The sequence below is a fragment of the Marmota monax genome, unplaced genomic scaffold (genome assembly GCF_021218885.2).
Source record: "Marmota monax isolate L192 unplaced genomic scaffold, Marmota_monax_Labrador192_F-V1.1 WCK01_AAM20220418_F8-fsc00014, whole genome shotgun sequence".
Taxonomy (NCBI): domain Eukaryota; kingdom Metazoa; phylum Chordata; class Mammalia; order Rodentia; family Sciuridae; genus Marmota; species Marmota monax.
Genome location: NW_026695222.1, coordinates 33,237,449 through 33,258,110, shown reverse-complemented (window position 1 = coordinate 33,258,110; position 20,662 = coordinate 33,237,449). Strand labels below are relative to the sequence as shown.

Sequence of the window (20,662 nt, the reverse complement as noted above, 5' to 3'; positions counted from 1 at the left end):
CATCTTGAGCCATTTTCAAACAGGCCAGGGCGGGCCTCCAGGGAGCCAAGGCAGGGAGGCTGGCCCACATCCCAGTGGCCTCCAGGGAGGCTGGGCACACGCCTCAGCCCAGGGCATCGGAGGCACCGAAGCCGAAACACACTGAGTGACGTAAACCAGTAAGTCCCCTTCCCCGCTTGTGGCTGCACCAGGAGGCGCTTTGCTGCAAACTCCGCAGAGCACCACCCGTCAGTGACAGAAGCACACCAGGACCGATGGCCAAGCACGTCTCTTCCATGCAGTCAGGTCACTGTGCACCTCCTTCAGTTCACGCACAGACAGCAAAGCCGGTAGCTGGGTTGTCACCTGGTCTCCCAGGGACACCTCCGACAAGGTTTTTTATAAAAACGGAGGGGGCTTGCCGAGAGGGGTCACATCACGGCAAGGACATGAGAGTCACGACACTAAAATGGAGGCTCCAAGGCCACAGAGCCACAGAGGTGCAGGGGCTGCCGGACGGTGCTGCCAGCGGCCCTGCTCCAGAGGCGGCTCCACAGCCGGGAAACCGGGCCGAAGGTCAGCCCCAGTGGCCTCAGAGAAGATGAGTGGCTGTCATGAAAGAAGTGTCCCAGAGCAGGTGATGCTGACGGAAACACACCCCGACCCATCACATCAGAGACTCAGACACTTGAGAACGCTGTGTGTCCTTGGCACATCTTGCACCTCCTGGGAGCTCAACTAGGGTTGACAACCGTCCCCCTCGTGGGGCTCCGTGGGAACTGTGACCGTCGTCCCTCAGTACCTGCAGGTGACTGGCTCCATGACCTGCCTGCTGCACCTGAGTGCCGACCCAAATCCACGGGTGCTCAGTTCCTTGTGAAATGGCGCAGATCTGTGTATACCCTCCACGGACCTCCCAGCTGCGCCACGTGGCTGGGGACAATGACGAGGAAATAGTCCGGGCACGTTCAGCACAGAGAGCTTTGTTTTGTTTTGTTTTTTAGTATTTCGGGTTCTGCGTTGAATCTGTGGATGTGGAAGCCGCAGAGACAGAGGTCCGACTGCACACGTATGTGACCAAGAATAAGCACAACCCAGGGTCACCGAGGGTGGTGTTTTCATTGTCACCAGGGTTGGTCCTCTGCTCTACCAGCTTCTTGTCCATTAGCACCTGGCCACAGATTCCCCGCGAGTCCTAGGTCAGAACCACGCTCTCCCCTCCCGCTGCGAGGGCGCTGGCCCCTGTCCCCCCTTGTTCCTGCCCCACAGGCCGCCGCTCTCATGCAGGAAGGCCCATGGTCACTTCCCTCCTGGCCGCAGTGTCCCCCACTTTGAGTTAAGTGCTGCGGGGACCTTTCAGAGTCTGCCAGGGGACTCGGCCCTCCTGTTCCCTCTCCTGGCCCTGAATCCAGCTGAAATTGCCTCGTAGCAGATTGCATTTGTGGTCTGTTAAGAGTGGTGTCTTGCAGTGACGGGGGACTGAGATTAGTTGGCGGTGAGCCTGGTGCAGAGGGCACGGGAGGCGTCGGGCGGATGCCAGGCGAGCTGAAGGCCGGGGGAGTCGGGGGAGGTGAGCAGGAATCTCGGTCCTTTCAGAGCCAGAGGGCAGCTGGGCCAGGCTGGGACTTCTTCCTGGTCCCTCCCAGCATCTCGTCCCTTCCCCCAGCAATGCAGGGCACAGTGGCCAAGGTGCTGGATCTGCCACCCTTTGTTGTGGGGTTCCATGCTAGTGACGTCACCCCATGCCTTGGCTGGCAGCAATGACAGGTCCTGGGCCCTACTGGGCGTGGCTGGGCTTAGAGTGGCCCTGCCTGAGGAGAGCCTCTCCCCCATCCTGGGCCATCTGGGTAGAGCTGTCGACAGGGCTGTTTCAGGGACACTGGTGACTTGGTACATATTCATCCCAAGCCATCTCCAGCCACACCTGACATTAAGTATAACTGATAAACGAGGAGGAGCTGGGACAATCGGGGCTGGCTCACTGTGTCCTGCTGGACGCGGCTGACAGGTCGTTACAGTCACTGGACCTGGCCACTCCCCTGTATGTGGGAACCAACACCCACACTCCTGAACTGGCTCCTTCTAACTGACATCCCAGGTCAGATAACACCTCCCCTGAGCCGCTGACCCGACTGTCTTCATTCTTTCCCCAGCAGCCAGTCCTCTCTGAGATCATCCTACTTGCCCCCTTATCTCTACTTGGGATGTTGGGCCCCGGGGACAGGGGCCTTGCCTGGGCACTGTGGCCCACCCAGACCTGTCAGGAGAGGGCACTGTCAAAAGACCTGGACGAGGGGCCAGGCCTCGCTGCGCTGTCCAGCACCTCAGGTTGTAGAAGGAGCACCCGGGTCTCAGAGGGCCTTTCTGCGGGAGAGCGCGCTGGGTGGCCGAGGGGTTTTGTGGCATCTGTGGCTGAATCTAGGAAGGGGCTGCGGCAGGGGCAGTTTGGGGTGGGGGTCGGCGAAGGGGTCAGATGGGCTCACCCTGAGAAGCCGGCCAGCCGTCCAGGGGACCTGGGTGGGCAGCTGGAGGCGGAGGACCAGGTTCAGGACCCAGGTGGGGTGGGCAGACGACTGGGGTGTTAAGCAGTGTGATGGCATCTGAGGCCACGGGATGGGGGTCTCAATCTGCAGCCCAGAGCTGGGATTCAGGCAGCCCGTGAGGCCGGGTGGGAGAGAACGCTCTTCGTAAGTCCCAACGAGCATCCTGCCAACAAGGAACCACAGCAGAACCCGAGGCTGGGCCGGCACTTCCAAATCACCTTCCAGTTAACCATTCTGAAAGACCCTTTACACGGGGGTGACACCACGGTCACGGAGGCCATCGGACCCCATCAGCTGTCAGGGTGACCTCCGCGGGGCATCATTTCCTGTGCACAGAAGCACCCACATCACAGTTTGCAGAACACGGTGGCTGTGCCTTGCCGTCACGGGCTTCCTGTGCGCTCCATGCCTTTCTGTCTGCGAGCGGGGGAGGCGCTCCTGGTCAGGAAGGAAGTGGGTGTGTCTGTCTCCTGCGTCCTGCCGTCTGGATCAGGATGTGGACACAGTGACAGTGGCTCTACCTCCATCCAACAAATCATGGGGTGGCAGTGACGTAAGACCAGCTGGCTAACGTCACCTAGGAGGGGTTAGGAATCTTCCGGAAAGGGCCAGACTGTAACCATTTCAGCTGATGTGGTTGGAATGAGGCCTCTAGCAATTATTCAGCTCTGCCACCAGAGAGAGAGCACCATAGATAACATCTAAACTAATGGGCATTTTCATAGAATTTTGTTTGTGAAAACTAAGCTGGATCCCATGGGCTGCAGCCCACCGACCCCTACAGGTAGGGATATTGTCAATACTGGTGAGACCACCACGGCCATCAGCTTCTTGTTTGAAAGAGAAGCTTGGAATCTGGATCTTTTTGAGGTACTTATCAGAACTTTCCCCAAAATCCCAGTGAAAAGTTATTAATTCCATATTAAATAGAATAGAGCTAGTAATTTTCAGATTTTAAACAGCACTTTGTAGCTGGGCGCAGTGGCACACACCTGTAATGCCTGTCACTTGGGAGGCTGAGTCTCAACATGAGACCCTCCGTATCTCAGAATCATAGAAAGGGCCGAGGATGTGGCTCAGTGGAAACGCGCTGCTGGTTCAATCCTCAGTACAAAACCAAACCAAGGCAAGACAAAAAAACCCTCGTAAGTCAGAACATCCTTGGGATGGAAGTGGGGACTCGCTGTCAGCTGCCATTTTGCAAGATCCAAACTTGGTCCCGCATGGGACACATTGGTTGAGCTGGTCCCCATCAAGTGGTCCCACTCGTGCCACCAGTAGAAGGGGCCTGAATTGGGTGATTTTCACCACTTGCCACTGGGTTTCTTGGGGGCTCCTCGTTTGGGCAGCAGAGAACAAACAATCCCATCACCCTGGGGAGCCGGGTCTCCTGAGCAACAGTGATAAACGGGAAGAGGCTCTTCTGCAAACTCGAGAGCCCCATAAACATCAGAGGCGCAACACCACGGGCGGAAGTCCTCGTGTTTTGGGGCAGACAAACTGACAGAGGAGTCAGGGCTGGAGAGGAACGAGTTCAATACAGCCTAGGCCCCAGGGCGCAGGGCCAGGGCCCATGGGGAGCGGGGAAGGGGAGGTGGAGAGCCTGGACGTGGGGAGCGGGACCCATCCTTTTCACTTGGGGCCTTGCAAGGTCACAGCACGGCTTCTCTCCTGTTTTTGGAAAGACACCAAATGCAAATTGCCACACGCCCTGATAAATCAATGCGGTTCTGATGCCAGTGACGGGATCCTGCTGCACGGAGAAGTGAAACTCCAAGTGGGGGGGGGACCTGGCTGCCAGGGTCTCTGCAGTGGACGTCGTCCAGGGAGCCGCCATGTCCTCTTTCTCAGCCTCACCTGCTCCGGCAGGCTGTCTCCGGCTTCCCCTCCCCGCCCGGCACAAGACCCAACCTCGGTGATCAGGTTATGGAGAAATGTGACCAGCCCTGGGCCAATGACAGCCTCTGGGGACTTCTGTTGGAGTCACTGGGAGGAGGCCTCTCTTTCAGCGAGGGTCACCCAGGAGATGGCACCTGTGCAGGCCACCCTGCCACCAGGGACGGACCCTTCCTGAGAAGAAGGCCAAGTCTAAGGAAAGAGATCCATGAGGCAGAAAGGGGTTCATGGCGGTGTTCGAGCATGGGACCTGCAGTCTGCCTGGATTAATCACATTTCTTGATCTTGGACAAGTGACACAGAGATTTCTGCTGACTTCCAGCCTGAGAGTCATCCACTCATTCCAGTCTTTACTGAGCACTCAGTACCCACCAGGCACCGTTCACAGATGAGCAGCAAACAAAACTGGTAAGAAATAAGTTCACAAATACGTAGGATGATTTTGAGAGGATAAGTCCTAAGAAGAAGGGGGACAGGTGTCTCGGCAGAGAACGGCAGGGGTGGGTGCTAACTGATGCAGGCAGGCCAGGCCAGAGGAGCAGATGGGTCAGAGAAGTTCTCCACGGAAGGTGAACGAGGACAAGGAAAAAGCTGTAAGAACAGTGTTAAACAGAGGCAAAGTGCAAAGGCCCTGTGGCAGGAATGACCTTGAAACTTTGGAGAAAAGCCAAGAGGCCAGAGTGTAGTCAGAAAGAGAAAGGCGAGATGTGGACGGAGGTGAGCAGGCTAGGAACGGGGGTGAGCTTACTTGATGAGCACAGGGTTTTAAGCAGAGAGTGACTGAGTTAGAAATCTGTTTTTTGAAGCACTGTCTGGCTTCTAGGTGGAGAGGAAGGATGGTTAATTGCTGGGGAGAGGCAGGGACCAGCAGATAACCAGGGCAGGGGCTTGTCCGGTCCCTTAACAAGCTGCCTCCTGCCTGCCTCTTCCTGGAGAGGCTGCTGTGAGAGAGCAAAGCTGAGCTGCAGGGGACCACGTGGCCCAGGCCAACTGGTAGCAGCAAGCCCCGGCACAGCGGTCAGTAAAGGTGCCATGGAGGGTGGGGTGCATGGGCCTCTAATTAAATGCTGGCCTTAGCTCTCCACCACTCCCTGTGAGGGTCACGCAGCTCCAGCAAATGAGGGCAGGGCCCATTCATTCATTTCCTGTGAACTCCATTAGCTGGGCAGGGAGGGCTCCCCAGCTGGCCACAGGTTTATTGCTGGCCTCCCTGTGTCCTAACATCTCCTTTGTCCCCTTTGATGTGTGGCTTTGTCCAGAAGGACAGGATGCAGGAGGTGGGGGAACACAGGAGCCTTCCAGAACAAGGCCTGAGGCGCTGTCAATCAGAGGGTGTGTAATTACCGCTCTGGAGGAATCTGACACTAACCTGATCCTGAAGAGCCTTCTCAACGCTGTCCCATGTCTATGACAAGCATTTTATAAGGCTCCCTCATTTTCCTGAAAGGAAATTTGTAGGTAACAAAAGCGACCTATGCGCATCATTTCCAAACATAAGGCTCTGACCACAATCCACAAGGAAAACAAAGGGAAAGCGATTTTTAATAAAGGGAGATTTCAACATGAAATTTCTGGAGCACATCCATCAGGGAGACGCACTGCAGCAGCCAGATGCCTGCACCTTGACACCGTTCCCTGGGAGGGTGACAGCTACAAATGTGGTGGGTGGGCGGGTGGCATTTGCAATTCAGATGCTTTGGGTGCCACTGCCATTAGGAATGGGATTTTCAGAAATAAGGACTCTTGGAAAAGCTCTGCATTCACTTATAATATTCCCTCCATTTTCTTACCGCATAACAATTCCTGGGAAATCCAGGATATATTAAAACTGCAAAAAATCTCAGTATTTGTATACAAAATAGACTCAGGTAACAGTAAACAAAAAACCCCCACTTGATGAATAATCTGGGAGGAAATTCAGAAGCCACGTGGGATGCTGGGCAATTTGGGGACCAAATGGGCTCTCTGTGCCAAGCAGGCATCCAAGTCCTTGGTCCCTGCCCTGGGGAAGCCCCCCCCCCCCACGCCCCCGGCCTTGTCAAGGCCAGAGCCGCCTTCGCCCACGCCAACCCCTAGGGGGCGCTGTGCCGCCTGAGAACCTGCAGGTGAGCGCGCCTTCCGCGATTTAATCCGTCCCCAGGTGCCTGCCGCAGCCTGCCCGGCGCTTTCAGCTATTAGTTTTCAAAAAGCAGAGTTAATCATCCACCTATGAAATCTAGCCCCCCTGCCCTGTTGGCATCCGAGCTGGGCACAGACAAGGCAGAGCCCAGCCCTTCCTGGCGGGCTGGGCGTTTCCCGCCTGCTCCCTGCACCTCCCTGCGCCTCGATGCATCGATCCTCGATGGATCAGAGAGGGCCTGCTGTGTGCGCTGGACAACACGGGGTGGCCCGATGGGGTCCCCGGGTGCTACCCCTGCCCCCAGTCGCAGGATGGCTTGGGAAGGCGAGGGAGGGCAGATCAGGGCCCGGTGAAGGGGAACAGATCCGCCAGCGGGGCCGCGTGAGTCAGGCTTGGCACACAGCCTGGAGCGCGGTGAGGGCCCCAGAAGCATCTTTATCATGTTGATGTCGTTATATTCTCTGAGACGTAGGAGGGCACATCCCAGCCAAAAGAGATTCTGCTCGAATTAGGCTCTTGGGCTCTCCCACAGACCTTTCTGCAGTGACAGAAGCGCTCCTGTCTGCACCATCTAGCATGGTCCCCACGTCTACTGAACACTTGAACGTGCCTTCTGTGCTAGGGAAATTGAAATTTTAATTTGATTTCATTTTAATTAAAGTTAAGTAGCTCCCTGTGGCCAGCAGTCAAGCTGAGTCGCGGGGCTCTAGTCTTAACTCTTCAAGTCCCCGGGAGCCACAGTGGAACGTCATGTGCCCTCTGGACCCCTCGCAGGGCCTCTGGAGGTCTGGCAGAAGGGTCGGTGTGTCCACCCACCACGGTGGTCCTGCCCTTCACTTTGGCCTCCACAGCCATTCTAGTGCCCAGTGAAGCCAGGGTCCTGAGGAGACCAACAGAGGGAAGGGAACAGAATGTGTGGAGCTGGCGGCTGGGTGGCCATACCGAGGACTGAAACTGGGCCTTACCGAGCCCTGAGCAGCTGCTGGCCTGCACGGTCAGCTCCAGCTCAACACCAAGGCTCCGAGGCCTCCGTGGAGGTTGGCGTGGGTCAGAACCAGCTGCGCTGGCCTGAACTGCATCCCCCACCAAACACATGGACAAGCCCTCAGCCCAGGGACCTGCAGAGTGACCTATTTGAACCATGGCCTTTGTGACCTTGCAGGATCAGGGTGGGCACTAAGGCAGTGGCCGGGGTCCCTATGAGAAAACGGAAATTTGGACACACACTGTAATGGCCACGTGAAGAGGAGGAGACAGGGAGAGGAGAGGGCCATGGGAAGCGAGGCAGGGTCTGCAGTGAAGAAGCCACAAGCCAAGGACACCTGGGCCACCAGGCGCTGGAGGAGTCAGGATCAGATTCTCCCCAGAGCCAGCGTGGCCCGCGGACACTCGACTCTGCCCTCTGGCTTCCAAAGCTGTCGGAGACCGAATGACTTTTGCTTTGAGACTTCAGCTGGTGGCACTTTGTTTCTGCAGCCCCAGGAAAGCCAGAGTGGACAAGAGGGCGTTGGCTGGACTAAGACAGGACCTCGCCCCAGCCTCACAGCCCTGTGTGGAAGGTGGAGGCTCACAGCAGCTTCCCTTTCCCAGAGGCCACTTCCTCTTCCTCCCACCAGGTTTGTGGGCAGCACTGGTCACACCCTCACTGCGTGTGGCAACACTGGGGTACAGAGAAGGACACTGAGGCCCAGACAGGGTGGGTCTCAGCCAAGCTTGCAAGGCAGCCCCAGGCCGAGCTGAGTTCTCTGGACCCCTGCTGCTGCCTCGCTTGCTTGGGGTCTGAGGAGGGCTCGGTCCCCAGAGTTTCAAGACGCTTAGGAGGAAGATGTGTGTCGGGAACATGGCCAACCTGGGTCTCCTGAGGATGCCCTGGGCCAGCCTGGGCCCTGCGAGGGCTGTGGGACCCCAGCTGAGACCAGATGGCCACAGGGTAGCGGGGTGGCTGGGGTCCTGGGAGGCCCCCGCTGCTTGAGGAGTGTGGGCTCCTTGGGCAGATGGGGAGCTCTGCCCTCACATCAACGGGCTGGAGGGGAGGCAGTGGCGGACGGGGCAGCTGGACAGAAGGAAGAAGAGAGCCGTGTGTGCGGGGTGGGCACTGTGTGCACTTGAGGGGAAGGAAGTGTGCAGGGCACAAAGGCCGGAGAGGAGCCAAGCAAAGAGAAGGCTGCCATTGTGAGCACAGAGGCAGCTGCACCGGGGCGCCCAGGGACGGTTCAGTCCTCTCTTCTGTGTGTGTGCAGAAGGGCCGAAGAAAAAGGAGAAGGCTGAGAGGGGGAGTGGGGGTGGAGAGAAACAGAGAGGAGAAAGGAGCATAGAACACATGGGGCAGGGGCTGCCGGCCCCACCAGGAGCATGCGCACATGTCCACCCACCCTACAAAGACTTAATGAGCACCTACTACAGGCCAGCACTCTTCTGGCCACAGGAGCACAGGCGGAAACGGACACAGTCTCTCCTTCCACGGAGCCGGAATTTTAAAAGCAAAACAGTCAAAAAGATGAATAGGTACAATATAAAATCAGTTCTGGGAAGAGCCAGGGGGGCGGTCAACAGAAGCAAGAACCCGGGTAGGGAGCATGGGAGGTGTCAAGATGTCATTTATCATGGGAGAACAGACAATAAACAAATCCACAAATGTGTTCAGGTGGGGTCAAGGGCTCTGAAGGGAAAGAAAGCAAATAGGAGACAGAGGGGGGCAAGAGGTACAGAGGCGGTGTGAGGACAGTGTCACAAACAGCAGAGGAAGATACCTGAGCTCTCACACCCTGAAGCCAGCACAGCAAACGAGTCACACGCGCCTGCCTTCAGGTGCAGTAGATGCCGGTGCCCTCTGTGTGTGTGTGTGTGTGTGTGTGTGTGTGTGTGTAGGGTGGGTGGTGGCTGGTGCACCAGCTTCACCAATGTCCCAACATCCCGCAGGGGCAGGTGTCAGGGTGCAGAGGCTATGCAGTGAGGGTGGCCACCCCGGCTGCTGGCCAAGTCCAGGTCCTCAGCTGACCTCCCCCCACTCCAGCTCTGTGGGAGGAGAAGAGTGAAAATAATTGGGTGCTCAGGGCCAAATCTGAAAACAGGCTCCAACTGGCAAAGCCCAGGCTTGTAATGAGGGATGTGCTCCCCTCGCTCCCCAGGAACAGTCTAGAACACATGGGGGAGGGGCCGAGGTCAGCACTGGCCACAGAAGCCGGGACGGGAAACCACCTGGGAGCCGGCGGCTCAGATGGTAACACGGCGCCCCCCGGAGGGGTAACTGGGTTCTCCGGCCTAATTTGCCAGAAAGTACCAGAAAATGAGCTTTTCCTCCAGCCTGAGATGGGCAGCCCAGCAGGCCCGTCCTCCTCATCCTTCCCTCCGCTCGGGGATCCCGGGCCCGGGGAGGACCGGCTCCACGGGCTGAGCCGGGGGCAGGCAGCTAAGCTAATGCGCTCACTCAGGCGCTCTCCACGGTGATTGGCTCAGAGGCTGGCACGTGACTGGAGCTGGTCCAATCAGAATCTCACGACTTCTGCAATCTGGGGAAAGACGCGTCTTGCTCCTGCAGGATGTGATTGAAGGGGCCGGGGGCCGGTGCCAGCCACTGTCTCCAGACCTAGGCTCCTCCTGGACACACCGGCCTCGAGCTTGGCAAGGAAGGCCTTGGGCCTTACTATGAAGTCACGACACTTCTTTCTCCGCAGTGCAGGGGATTGCACAGAGGGCCTCAAGCATGCTACGCATGTGCTCTACCACCAAGTAACATCCCCAGCCCAAATCACCACGCACTTGAACCACGGGTCCAGATTCTGCCTGAAGCACCTAAATCTCTTTAGTTGAGGGAGGAAAAAAAAAAAAAGAAAAGAAACGAAAAGAGAAATTCCATAGCTTGTCCAAACAGTCGCAGTTGAGGTTTCTGTCGCTTGATCTGAAGCGATTTACTGGTCACTAGAGGTGGGGCTCGTTGCCACGTTTCGTTCCCCATGTGCAATTATTGTGACATTTACTAAACACGGCCGAGGCCGTCTGTGTGATGCTGGGGTACTTGTGTGAATCGTCATTGTCACCACGACACTTCTCAAGTGCTTACCACATGCCAGTCACTGTCTTAAGAATTCACAAAACCCTCTGAGCCAAGTAACATCATCTGTGATTGAGGTAACCAAGACGTGGAAGCTAAATAACGCATCCAAGTTTATAGAGGCGGAAGTGGCAGAGTTCAGACCTGAACCGGAGCCAAATGCCTGCTCTCAACCACTCTGCAAAGAACAGGGAGGTATCCACACCCTGAGAATCCTGCAGGACCTCGATTTGAGGACCTACCCGTGAGAACAGTCAGGGCAGCAGGTGGTCACCTGATGAAATGTGATGAGGGGTGACTACATACATTCTGTAAAACCGGAGGATGTCATTTATCCTTCCAAGATTCAAGTCACTGAAGTTACAGGAAGCCACATCCAGAAAGATCCATTAACAAATTGATATTTATCCTGCTTAAACTTAGCATCCCTCACTTCATCCTGTGTCAATCTCTACTGCAAACACGGGAAACATGAAGCAAGATGATTGCAAGATGAAATTGCTCATCTTTTAAAAGATGCAGGGTTTTGTGAAATTAATTAAAGTGATGCCGGAGGACAGCTTGAAACACAGGTAAATCCACTGACAAATAATAATCTGGCCTGGGAGATAAGTGAAGAGGAGACTATTGAGAGGGGTGATGAGGTAATAAGCTCTCCACTGGGGAAAATTCAAATGTCAAAGGATTAAGAGAAGCCCCAGGAAAGATGGATCAGACCCTCAAACACTCTGGCAAAGGTGACCTTCTTTGAATCCACTGTGAAAACGGAAGGCGGAGTAAAGGATGTCACTGTGCTACCATTTAAATTTGTTGGACTAATTACACTCCTCCCAATAGACACTTCACCAACTCATTTCCTTAAACAACCATCCCAGGGTGTGGTGGTGCACACCCGCAATCCCAGCAACTGAGGAGGCTGAGGCAGGAGGATCATAAGTTTGAGACCAGCCACAGGAAGTTATCAAGGTCCTAAGCAACTTAGCGCCCTTTCCCAAAATAAAAAATAAGGCTGGGCACCATAGTGCATGCCTGTCATCCCAGTAGCTTGGGAGGCTGAGGCAGGAGGATTGGGTGTTCAAAGCCAGCCTCAGCAACGGTGAGGCACTAAGAAACTCAGTGAGACCCCGTCTCTAGATAAAATACAAAAAAGGGCTGGGGATGTGGCTCAGTGGTCAAGTGCCCCTGAGTTCAATCCCCAGTACAACCCTCCCCCCCAAAAAAAATCCCATTAGTTATAATTAGAGCCCAGCCTCTGTATTATAAGATATAACAAAGTTATTTTCAAAGTTTTGTTGTTTCATTTCTTAAAATAAAACACCTAGGGGCTGGAGTTGTGGCTCAGTGATAGAGCACTTGTCTCGTACGTGTGAGGCCCTGGGTTCGATTCCCAGCACCACATATAAATAAGCAAATAAAATAAAGCTCCATCAACAACATTACTATGGTTCAGGCTTCATTTTCCCTCAGTATCCATTTCATTTTTCTCTCAAAGTAAATGAAGTTTCAGCGGGGCAAATGCCCACCCAGAGTGAGGACTGTTTCCCAGATGCCTTTGCAGCCACATGTGCCCATGTGACTGGCTTCTCACCAATGGGAAAGAAGGAATCTGAGTGTTGGACCTATAGACCAAGCTGGGTCCACCAGAGCAGCAAGGATTTTAAATTGAGATATCATCTTAAATCCCACTCAATCAATCCCGAGGCACCTGCAGAGATGTACAGTTTAATATGGATCAAGACCCTGCAGGGACAATTGACCTTCTGTCCTTGGGGATTAAAATCTTACTATATAACTAAATGTGTACCATGAATCACATTGAAGGGATTCTGAATTCGTTACAATTTGTTCTTGTCATTTTCTCAATCGACAGTGTAACTTAGTATCATACAATTAAAATGTTTTTACCTTAAACAGCAACATAAAACTCAAATCTGAGCTTCTTAGTGCCAGGGTAAAGAGGAAAAATATACAGGAAGCTCTTGCTTATTAGTAATCAGGAGCACACCTGTTCAAAGTGAACAGGCGTTTTCAGGTTCTGAGTTCTAACATCTATAGAATTGCCCCCATACACGGGGACATTCTAAATAAAATGAATACTTTGTAACACTGCCATTGAACATTCCGATTGTTCTATGGGGGTGGCTATTATTCATATTTGACATGTTCCTGTCTTCACTGAGGATATAATAATTAGGTAGAGCTGGGTAGCCAGGTGCAGGGGCGCACACCTGTAATCCCAGAGACTTGGGAGGCTGAGGCAGAGGATCACAAGTTCAAGACCAGGCGCAGCAACTTAGTGAGATACCCTGTTTCAAAATAAAAAAATAAAAAGGGCCAGGGGTGAGGCTCAGTGGTAGAGCGCCCCTGGGTCCCATTCCCAGGACCACACAGGTACCCACAAAGTACAGCTGGGCCAAGTCAGTCCTCTGGGAGGCAGATTCCTGGTGATTTGTGTAAGTTCAAGGATGAAGTTTGCAGCATCAGCTTTGAAGAATGTTTATTCCGGAGGTCGCTCCTTTTCTTGGGTCACCTGGGTGATTTTGACCCCTAGCCTTTAGCTCCCCCTGGCATCAGCCCCCAAATGCCACGAGAAAAGCGAGCTTCCTTTCAATGGGCCAGATCCCGCATCTGCACCACGCCCCGGTCTCCATCCTGATCGCAGCACAAGCACCTCACGTTGTAACTCTGGACAAATCCCTTTCTGGGCTGCAGCCGTCCTGGTCTGCACGTGAGGGGCTCAGAGAACACTTTTAGGGTCTTTACTGTTCTTTTGGCATCCACAAAGCTAACGGTCTCACACGCCTTGTGCAGCCAGGGGTCATGAAAGGGGGCCGTGGGCCACACCTGTCCCCGTTTTCCTTGGCTCACAGCATGCATTTTTAAAACACTGAGTTTTGCCAACATTTTTTTTTTTTTAATCAGGAGATTTTAGCTAAAAATTCAATGTAAAATACTTGCAGTTCAGTGACTCTGCACAGAAATAGCTATGATTTCTGGACCTGAGTGGCAGATGCCTCCTTTCGTAAGGGCCTGAGGCCCTGCGGTAGCCCACCTACCTGCCTCCACCAGCAAGGCCAGGCCCCTCATTATCTGAAGGGGTAGCGCAGGTGACCTTGGCCATGCACAGCCTTCTGCAGAGACCCAGAAACCAAAGGGGTCATGCTCACACACCGGCACCCATGGTGCACGGCTGAGGAGGGAGCGGGCCTTCCTGGTTTGCAGCTGGCCCCACTTTCTAGGTGATTCTGGTGGCCGGCTGAGTGTGCAGGAAACGACCCCGGCTTCCTGGCGGCTCCACTGCCCGCCAGCCCACACTGTGGATCAGAAGACGCTGCCCCACCTCAGGCTGTCCTTCCCTCCCGTCCCTCCCACCCAAACCAACCTCTAGGCACTTGGATGCAGCTCTCCCGGGTTGCAACATTTGGGCCACAACATCTGGTTTCACAGCTGCCTTGGCCCTTGGCCCATGGTGGGGCGTATTTATTTATTTTTTAAAGCAAGCGAAATTAATTGAGTTTGGAGGATTTTGCAACGGGGCTGGAGTGAGAGGCTGTGCTTAAGAACACCCCTATCTCGGCAGCTGGCCCAGCAGAGGCGCCTCTGGAACTCACAGTCCCTCCAGCAAGATAAACAGGATCCTGGTGGTGGCCCGGGGCACTCTGCCCTGCTGAAAGGGGGGCCCTCCCTGGGTAGCTGTGGATGAAAGGCCCAGCACCAGGGTAACCTGAGCCATCCGGGTCGCCCCCATACAGAACCCCAGATCCTACATCTCTTCAAATCTCGCCCATGTCAAACTGTCCCCCCACCCCATGGCTTTAAATAGCAGAAAACAAACTTTTGCCTGGGACTCTGTGGTCTCCCTTGAATACAATATTTTAAACGGATTTTTTTTTCCCGACCCCAGGGCCTTGTGCATGCGAGGTGACCACTCTACCAACTGAGCTCTGTCCGCAGCCGGGTTTTTTTTTAAGAACTCAACTTTTTTGAAAAGGTCCCTTTATCCCTACTACTGACAAGTCTGCACGTTTCTGATTTCTACACACAGAAATAAAGGCACAACTTTGAAATGGAAGGAAAGCGGCCGGGTGTGCGACCCGGGATGGACCCCCGGGACGGACCTCCGTGCCCGCGCTCACCTGTCCGGTAGCCCGTGCTGTTGAGGTACACGGCGAAGGTGCGGCCCTCGTGCTGCGCCTGCCAGGAGGGCGAGGAGCAGTTCTCGTTGTTGGTGTAGGTGTTGTGGTTGTGCACGTACTTGCCCGTGAGGATGGAGGAGCGCGACGGGCAGCACATGGGCGTCGTCACGAAGGCGTTGACGAAGTGCGCGCCGCCCTGCTCCATGAGGCGCCGGGTCTTGTTCATCACCTGCATGGAGCCTGCAAAGGGCACAGAGAGACCGCTGGGGGGACGGCCACCCCGCCCCGTGCTCGAGGGGCACCACAGGGAATCCACAGGGGCAGGGGGGATGGTCCGGCCCAGTCGGGAAATATCCTGGGTCCAGCTGGGCGCGGGGCGCACCTGTGATCCCAGCTACTCTGGAGGCTGAGGCAGGAGGACCCCAGGTGCCCCGCCAGCGTGGGCAGCTTAGCAAGACCTGCCTCAAAATAAAAAGTTGGGGGGTGTAGCTCAGTGGTGGAGCTTGCTCGCCTGTGCAAGGCCCGGGGTTCACCCCAGGACTGCAAATGAACAAGCGCACCAAAGTCTCCGGCCCCCAGACCTACCAGACGTTCACGTCGGGCTAAGTGGGAACCTGTTTTAAAGATCTCAGAATCGCAATGTTTTACATTGCGATTTGGTGGTTGTTTTTCAGGGTATTGATCTATACTGACTCTATTTTTTTGAAAGCAACCACCATGTAAACAGGGGAAAGATGGTATTTTGCTTGGCTTGGAATTTCCCCAAGAATCGTTCACACTTATTGAAATCCCGTCCTGCCAACCCTTGGCCAAACTCCCTGAGTATGTCTCCGCCAAAATGCTCAGCAGTAGTGGCGCTGACTCCTCCTTGGTCCACTTGGAACTCACCCTCCTTCTCTGCCCAGATCTAACCCATCTGTCCGGCTGCACCTCCTCTGGAGCCTCCTGCCCACGCAGCCTTCTGTCCTCTGAGCGCTCATCCGGAGCACGTGTTGCCAGGACCTGTCACATACCCCGGGCAGTGGATGCCCCATGCCTACTCCTGAATCTCCACGAGGCTGGAAGCAGAGTTAGGTACTCAGGAAGGAAGGGGATGAACGTGGGCAAAAGCCATTGCTCTGCCCATGGCTGGGTCCCCAGCACAGCCACTGTTGGGGCACACAGCAGGTGCTCAACAGCTGCATGATGAGGGGACCCTATGGCTACACCCACTGAGCAGACCTGGAGGGAACAGTCCACACAAATCCCCTTTCTCCCTCCTATGGCCACCCGTGGGTTCTCCCCTTTCCTTGTAGCTCTTAGGGTCTATGGTGGGTTGAACGGTGGCCCCCCAAAGGACCAGGTCAAACCTAACTCCTGGAATCTGTGTGATCTCATTTGGAAAAAGTCCCAGACCCGGAGGTGAGCGATCTGGCTGCCCCAGGCGGGTGCCAAGTCCAACCCAGGTGTCCACGTAGGAGACAGAAGCTGAAGTCACAGACACTGGGCAGGCTCTGACGGGGGAGGGGCGGCCTAAAGCAAGGAGCCGGGAGGACCCCCCATCCCTACCCCCGCCCCCGAGCCTGGAGGCCGGGCCCTGCTCACAGGTTCGTTTTGGACTTGGGCCCTGGGGGCTGGGGACAGTGAACGTTGCTGCTCTAAGTGCCGGCCACTCCTCAGGACAGCACTGGAGCCAGCAGGGTCTATCTGGCTTGGAGCCTCCGGCCCTAGGGAGAGCGTGAACCCAGCACCTCCTTAGAGATGGGACAACAGGTGTGAGGCCTCCCTCAGGGCTTGAGTGGGAGGAGATTTAGACCTCTTTGCCCTAGGCCAACAGATAATACCACTGCTCTCCAGAGCTCGGCCTGCCACTCGGTTTGCCACTGCACTCAGATGGCCCAGATCCCCTCCTGTGGCCTGGAAGACCCCTCGTGACCCCACCTGCCTTCCTCTTTCTCTGACCCCCCTCTTGTTCACCTTGGTTCGCCTACATTGGCCACCTGGACATTTCTTAAGTGCTGCAGGCTCGATCCTGCCCCAGGATCTTTGCACTGGCCGTCACCTCTGTTCAGGGTTCTCTTTCCAAGACTCGGCTTCAGTTGGCCAAGCCCATCATTCAGGTCTCAAACTATTGGTGCCCTCCAGCTCTGACTGGTGGGCAACTGTAGGGTCTGCTCTAGGTGTGGAGCCTCCGCCTGCAGGGGCTGGAGGAGTGGGTTCCACGAGAGCCGCCTTAGCGTCTGGTGCTACTCAGCAGCCTGAAGTGGGGCTGAGGCTGGCGAGGCCCAGGGCTCTGCCCTACCCCAGCCGGGAGGCTTCATTTGCTTGTGCTGAGCAGCACCAGCCGGTTACAGGAGCCTGGTGAAGCCACTCCTCCTGCCCCTCGGGGCGGGGGGACTTCACTCCTGGCAGAAATCCTAGTGCCCATCAGTCACAGCTGGGGCCCCTTGGGATCTCCTGGGAGGACCTGTGGCCCCAAGACAGACGTTCTTTCCTTACAGTCAAGCACCCTACTTTCACGTATTAATCTGTTCTCCTTATTTGTTGCCTGGAAAGAGCTAGAACATCAGTGCCAGGGTCATCGCCTATTCCACAGCTCTGGCCCCCAGCTGGAGCTTGCTGGGAGCTCAGTAGCTACTCGGTGAATATTTCTTGGGTGCACGGATTTTGTGCACCTGGTTCACAACCTCAGGAAAAAGGATGGAGCGGCTGGCAGTGGGCGCCCAGCCTCTCACCCCCCGGAGACCACACGGGGACAGAAGATGGTCCCACCACCCACCAGACCCTCAAGTGGAGACGCTGGGGAGGCCCCCCTGAAGGCCCCCAGGGAGGTGGCACTGGGTGCAGCCCTGGTGGAGGCCCCCACGCGGTGGGCCCCTTGCTTATTTTAATGGACTCGGAAGCCTGGTCCACTGGCTCCGTCCCCTTCGCGCCCGGCGGGTGGCCCCTGAAGTGCCCCTTCCCCACACTCCCCCTGCCCGAGCCAGTGCCCGAGGGACCCTGGTATCTGCACCTCAGAAGTGCCCCATGCTGGGCCTCGCCCAGGGACATCATCTGCTTTACTCAAAGTGCCACAGCCACCAGGCCCTCCAAGGCCACATCTGCAACACACAAACATGATCGGACCCCCATGCGGATGGCCAGCGCCGGGGAGACCTGGGAGACGTGGCCACAAGAACTAAAAAGGCCAGTTCTTCATGTTTCAACCGAGGCCGGGCCGCCAGCCCAAACGGACTCTGTCCAACACAAACCTGGGGACATGCAGAGAAAAACAGACCCGGCTTCTTTCCATGACTGAGCCTTCCCCCCTCGCTGGGCCAGGGGTGAGGTCACCCTGACACCTCTCTCTGTGACGGATGACCTGGGGCCCCTCCCCCACCCGTGGGACTTAAATGCAGCCGCAGACCACACACTGCCAGAAGCCAGTCTCCCGGGGACGCTCAATGCCCACCGGCTCCTGACGGCTTGGGGGGCTCCCCGCGTACCAGCTACGCCGCGATTCAACATTTTTCTTTAAAGTGATGTTAAAAAAACCCCTTCGATTCCAAGTAGCTGTGAGATCACGGAATTAACGCGCAAGTTCCACAGTTTTGACGCACAGTACAGTAAGCTGGCGGGCGGCGAGAGTGGTGGTGCTGGCCTGCCCCAGACCTGTGTCCCGCAGGGCCGATGTCCCAGGCAATGCTAGGCAGCTGCTCTGAGTTTAAGTCCCGTCTCTCGCAACGTTGGGCCCCAGGGCTCACAGGGGCTGCGCAGGCACCGGCCTCAGGGCTGCAGCCCTTTTCTAAAGGCCTGGGTCAGAGCAGGTGCCGGGACCTTCAAGATTCCGACCCCCCCCCCCCCCCGTCTGCCACTGCTGGGTGGAGGGGTTCATGTCTGCCCACGTTTGAGGCCTGGAGCGCTGGGAGCAGTGTGAGCGCTCCCCGTGAGACAGACCCCTGTGGCCCAAACCCGGTGGCAGGGGAGGTGCCGGTTTTGATGGATAACCACTGAGACGATGCGGAGGTTTGTTTTCTTGAAACTACAGGTAAACAACCGGCGTCCGGTGGCGGGGCCTCCTTGGGAAAGTGGTGGAGGAAGACTGGGGTGGCGGGAAAGGGGCAGGAGCCAGTTTCTCAGGTCGGGATGCTGAGCCCTGCCTGGCCACCGCCGTCTCTTGCCTGGGCTGCTGCCGTGGACTCCTGGTGAGTCTTCCATCTCTGCCCTCGTCTCCCTTGCTGTGCCCTCTCCTTGGTGACCAGAGGGCTCATCCCGACACATTCTATCACATCGCAGAATCCTCGGCTCCAATTCTGGCTGCTCATCTCGCCCCGAGTGAACGCCGAAGCCCTTCCTTTGGCCTGCGGTGCCCCTGAACCCTGATCTCCCCCCCCCCACCCCTGTCCCTCTCCCTCAGTCTTCTGCTCCAGCTGGCCACGCTGACCTTGTGCTCCCTGCATGCACCAGGCACACCCCTGCCGCAGGACCTTTGCACCTGTTGCTTCTCGGCCTGGACTCCATCCCTCATGGCCTCCACGTCTCTGCAAATAGCTCCTCCTCGGCAGGCTCTCGGAGGGAGCTGAAGTCGCTCCCGCTCCCGCTCCTCACTCTGTGTCGCTCTCGGCACTCGGTGTGAGCCGTGAAGAGAAATGTTCCCGGGAGCCACACGGGCTGCAGCTGGGAGGCTGCCAGTGGGAGTGGGCGTGGGGAGTGGGGGGCTTTCTTTGAAGTATCTGAAGATGCTCAAGGCAGACCGCGGGCCGCACGCAGCGGGAGACCCTCTGGAAGCATGGGGGAAGAACTGACCACCACTGGCCTCACAGTGCACCCTGCTGTGGCCTTCCCCCTACCTGGGGAACAGATGACCTGGCTCGGAGTGACCCCCAGGGTCTGCTGGGCCAGGGCCTCTCTGCAGGTCACCGTGGCTACACCTGGGGTCACCGTGGCAGGCCGCAGCTGGACCTGCCCACGTAGGTGCTCAGTCAGGTCTTATCAGTGGCGGGGCTGGGCCCCGGGTAGAGCGCTGGCCTGGCACGTGTGAGGCCCTGGGCTCATTCTCAGCACCGTACAGACCACAAACAAGTAAAGGTCCATCGACGACTAATAAAAGAAAGAATGCGGTCCTGGCTCCTATGTTCCAAGCGAGGCCATTTCCTGGGCCCCTCGAGCCTTTGGAAGGCACTCAGCCTCCTTGCTTCACGGGTCCCTCCTCCCTCGTGGAAAGCGTCCCCCTGGGAGGCAGGTCGGCCTCGGTGCGCCATGACGGCTGGACGCTCTGCACAGCCACATCCTTCCGCCTTGAGTCGCCTTTTCCTTCTGATTTGAAAAGGACTTTAAGTCCCGGGGGATTCACGGGCCTGAGGAGACGTCGCTCTGGGTTTTCCATAAAATCTCTATCCCGGGCTCCTCTCGGGGAAAAAAGAAAGAGACCTCACAACCTGCCTGGGCCGCGGCTCGGTCCCTTTGGCTCGGCTGGTGCCGGGACACAGCAGCCCCGCTGGGGTGCGCTCAGCCTCGGCCCCTGCGACGGCTCAGACCCAGAGCCATGAACTCGCACCCAGAGCCGAGGGCCCGCACCCGGAGCTGGGCCGGCGCCCCCTCCTGCTCGGCCTCCCTGGAGGTCGGGGGCAGAGCCCCTCTCCTGCCGGTGCCTGTTGGACACGTCGGCGAAGTCCACGGTCTCCGGGAAGTGGGAGGGGCAGGCTGGACGGGGCCTGTCTACCCCTGGCCCGGAGCAGCTGGGTTCGGGGAAAGGCGGTCGGTTTCTTGATGACCCAGACACGGGAACGGCTTTGGTGCCCATGTCACGTGCCTGCCACCTTCGACCTGCTCCCAGGGTTCCAAGCTGGGGGCTGAGGGAAGGACATCAAGGGCCACCCGGCAGGGGGCAGCAGAGCGGGTGGGACGTGACACCACCCACTGGGCCTGTCCCCGACTCACCCCTCAGGTTTGCATGTTAAGAGTGTCCCGATGAACACCC

The 20,662-nt window shown here is 56.7% G+C and overlaps 1 protein-coding gene across 5 annotated transcripts in view; it reads right to left on the bottom strand.

The window, feature by feature from the left end:
* The window catches only part of Sulf2 (sulfatase 2), an 85,489-nt gene that overhangs the window by 34,218 nt on the left and 30,609 nt on the right, over positions 1-20,662 (bottom strand). For all 5 annotated transcript variants that reach the window (XM_058575543.1, XM_046432888.2, XM_046432890.2 and 2 more), the window contains exon 3: positions 14,725-14,964. In XM_058575543.1, the coding sequence (XP_058431526.1) occupies positions 14,725-14,964 (240 nt within the window). The remainder of the gene's footprint in view (positions 1-14,724; positions 14,965-20,662) is intronic.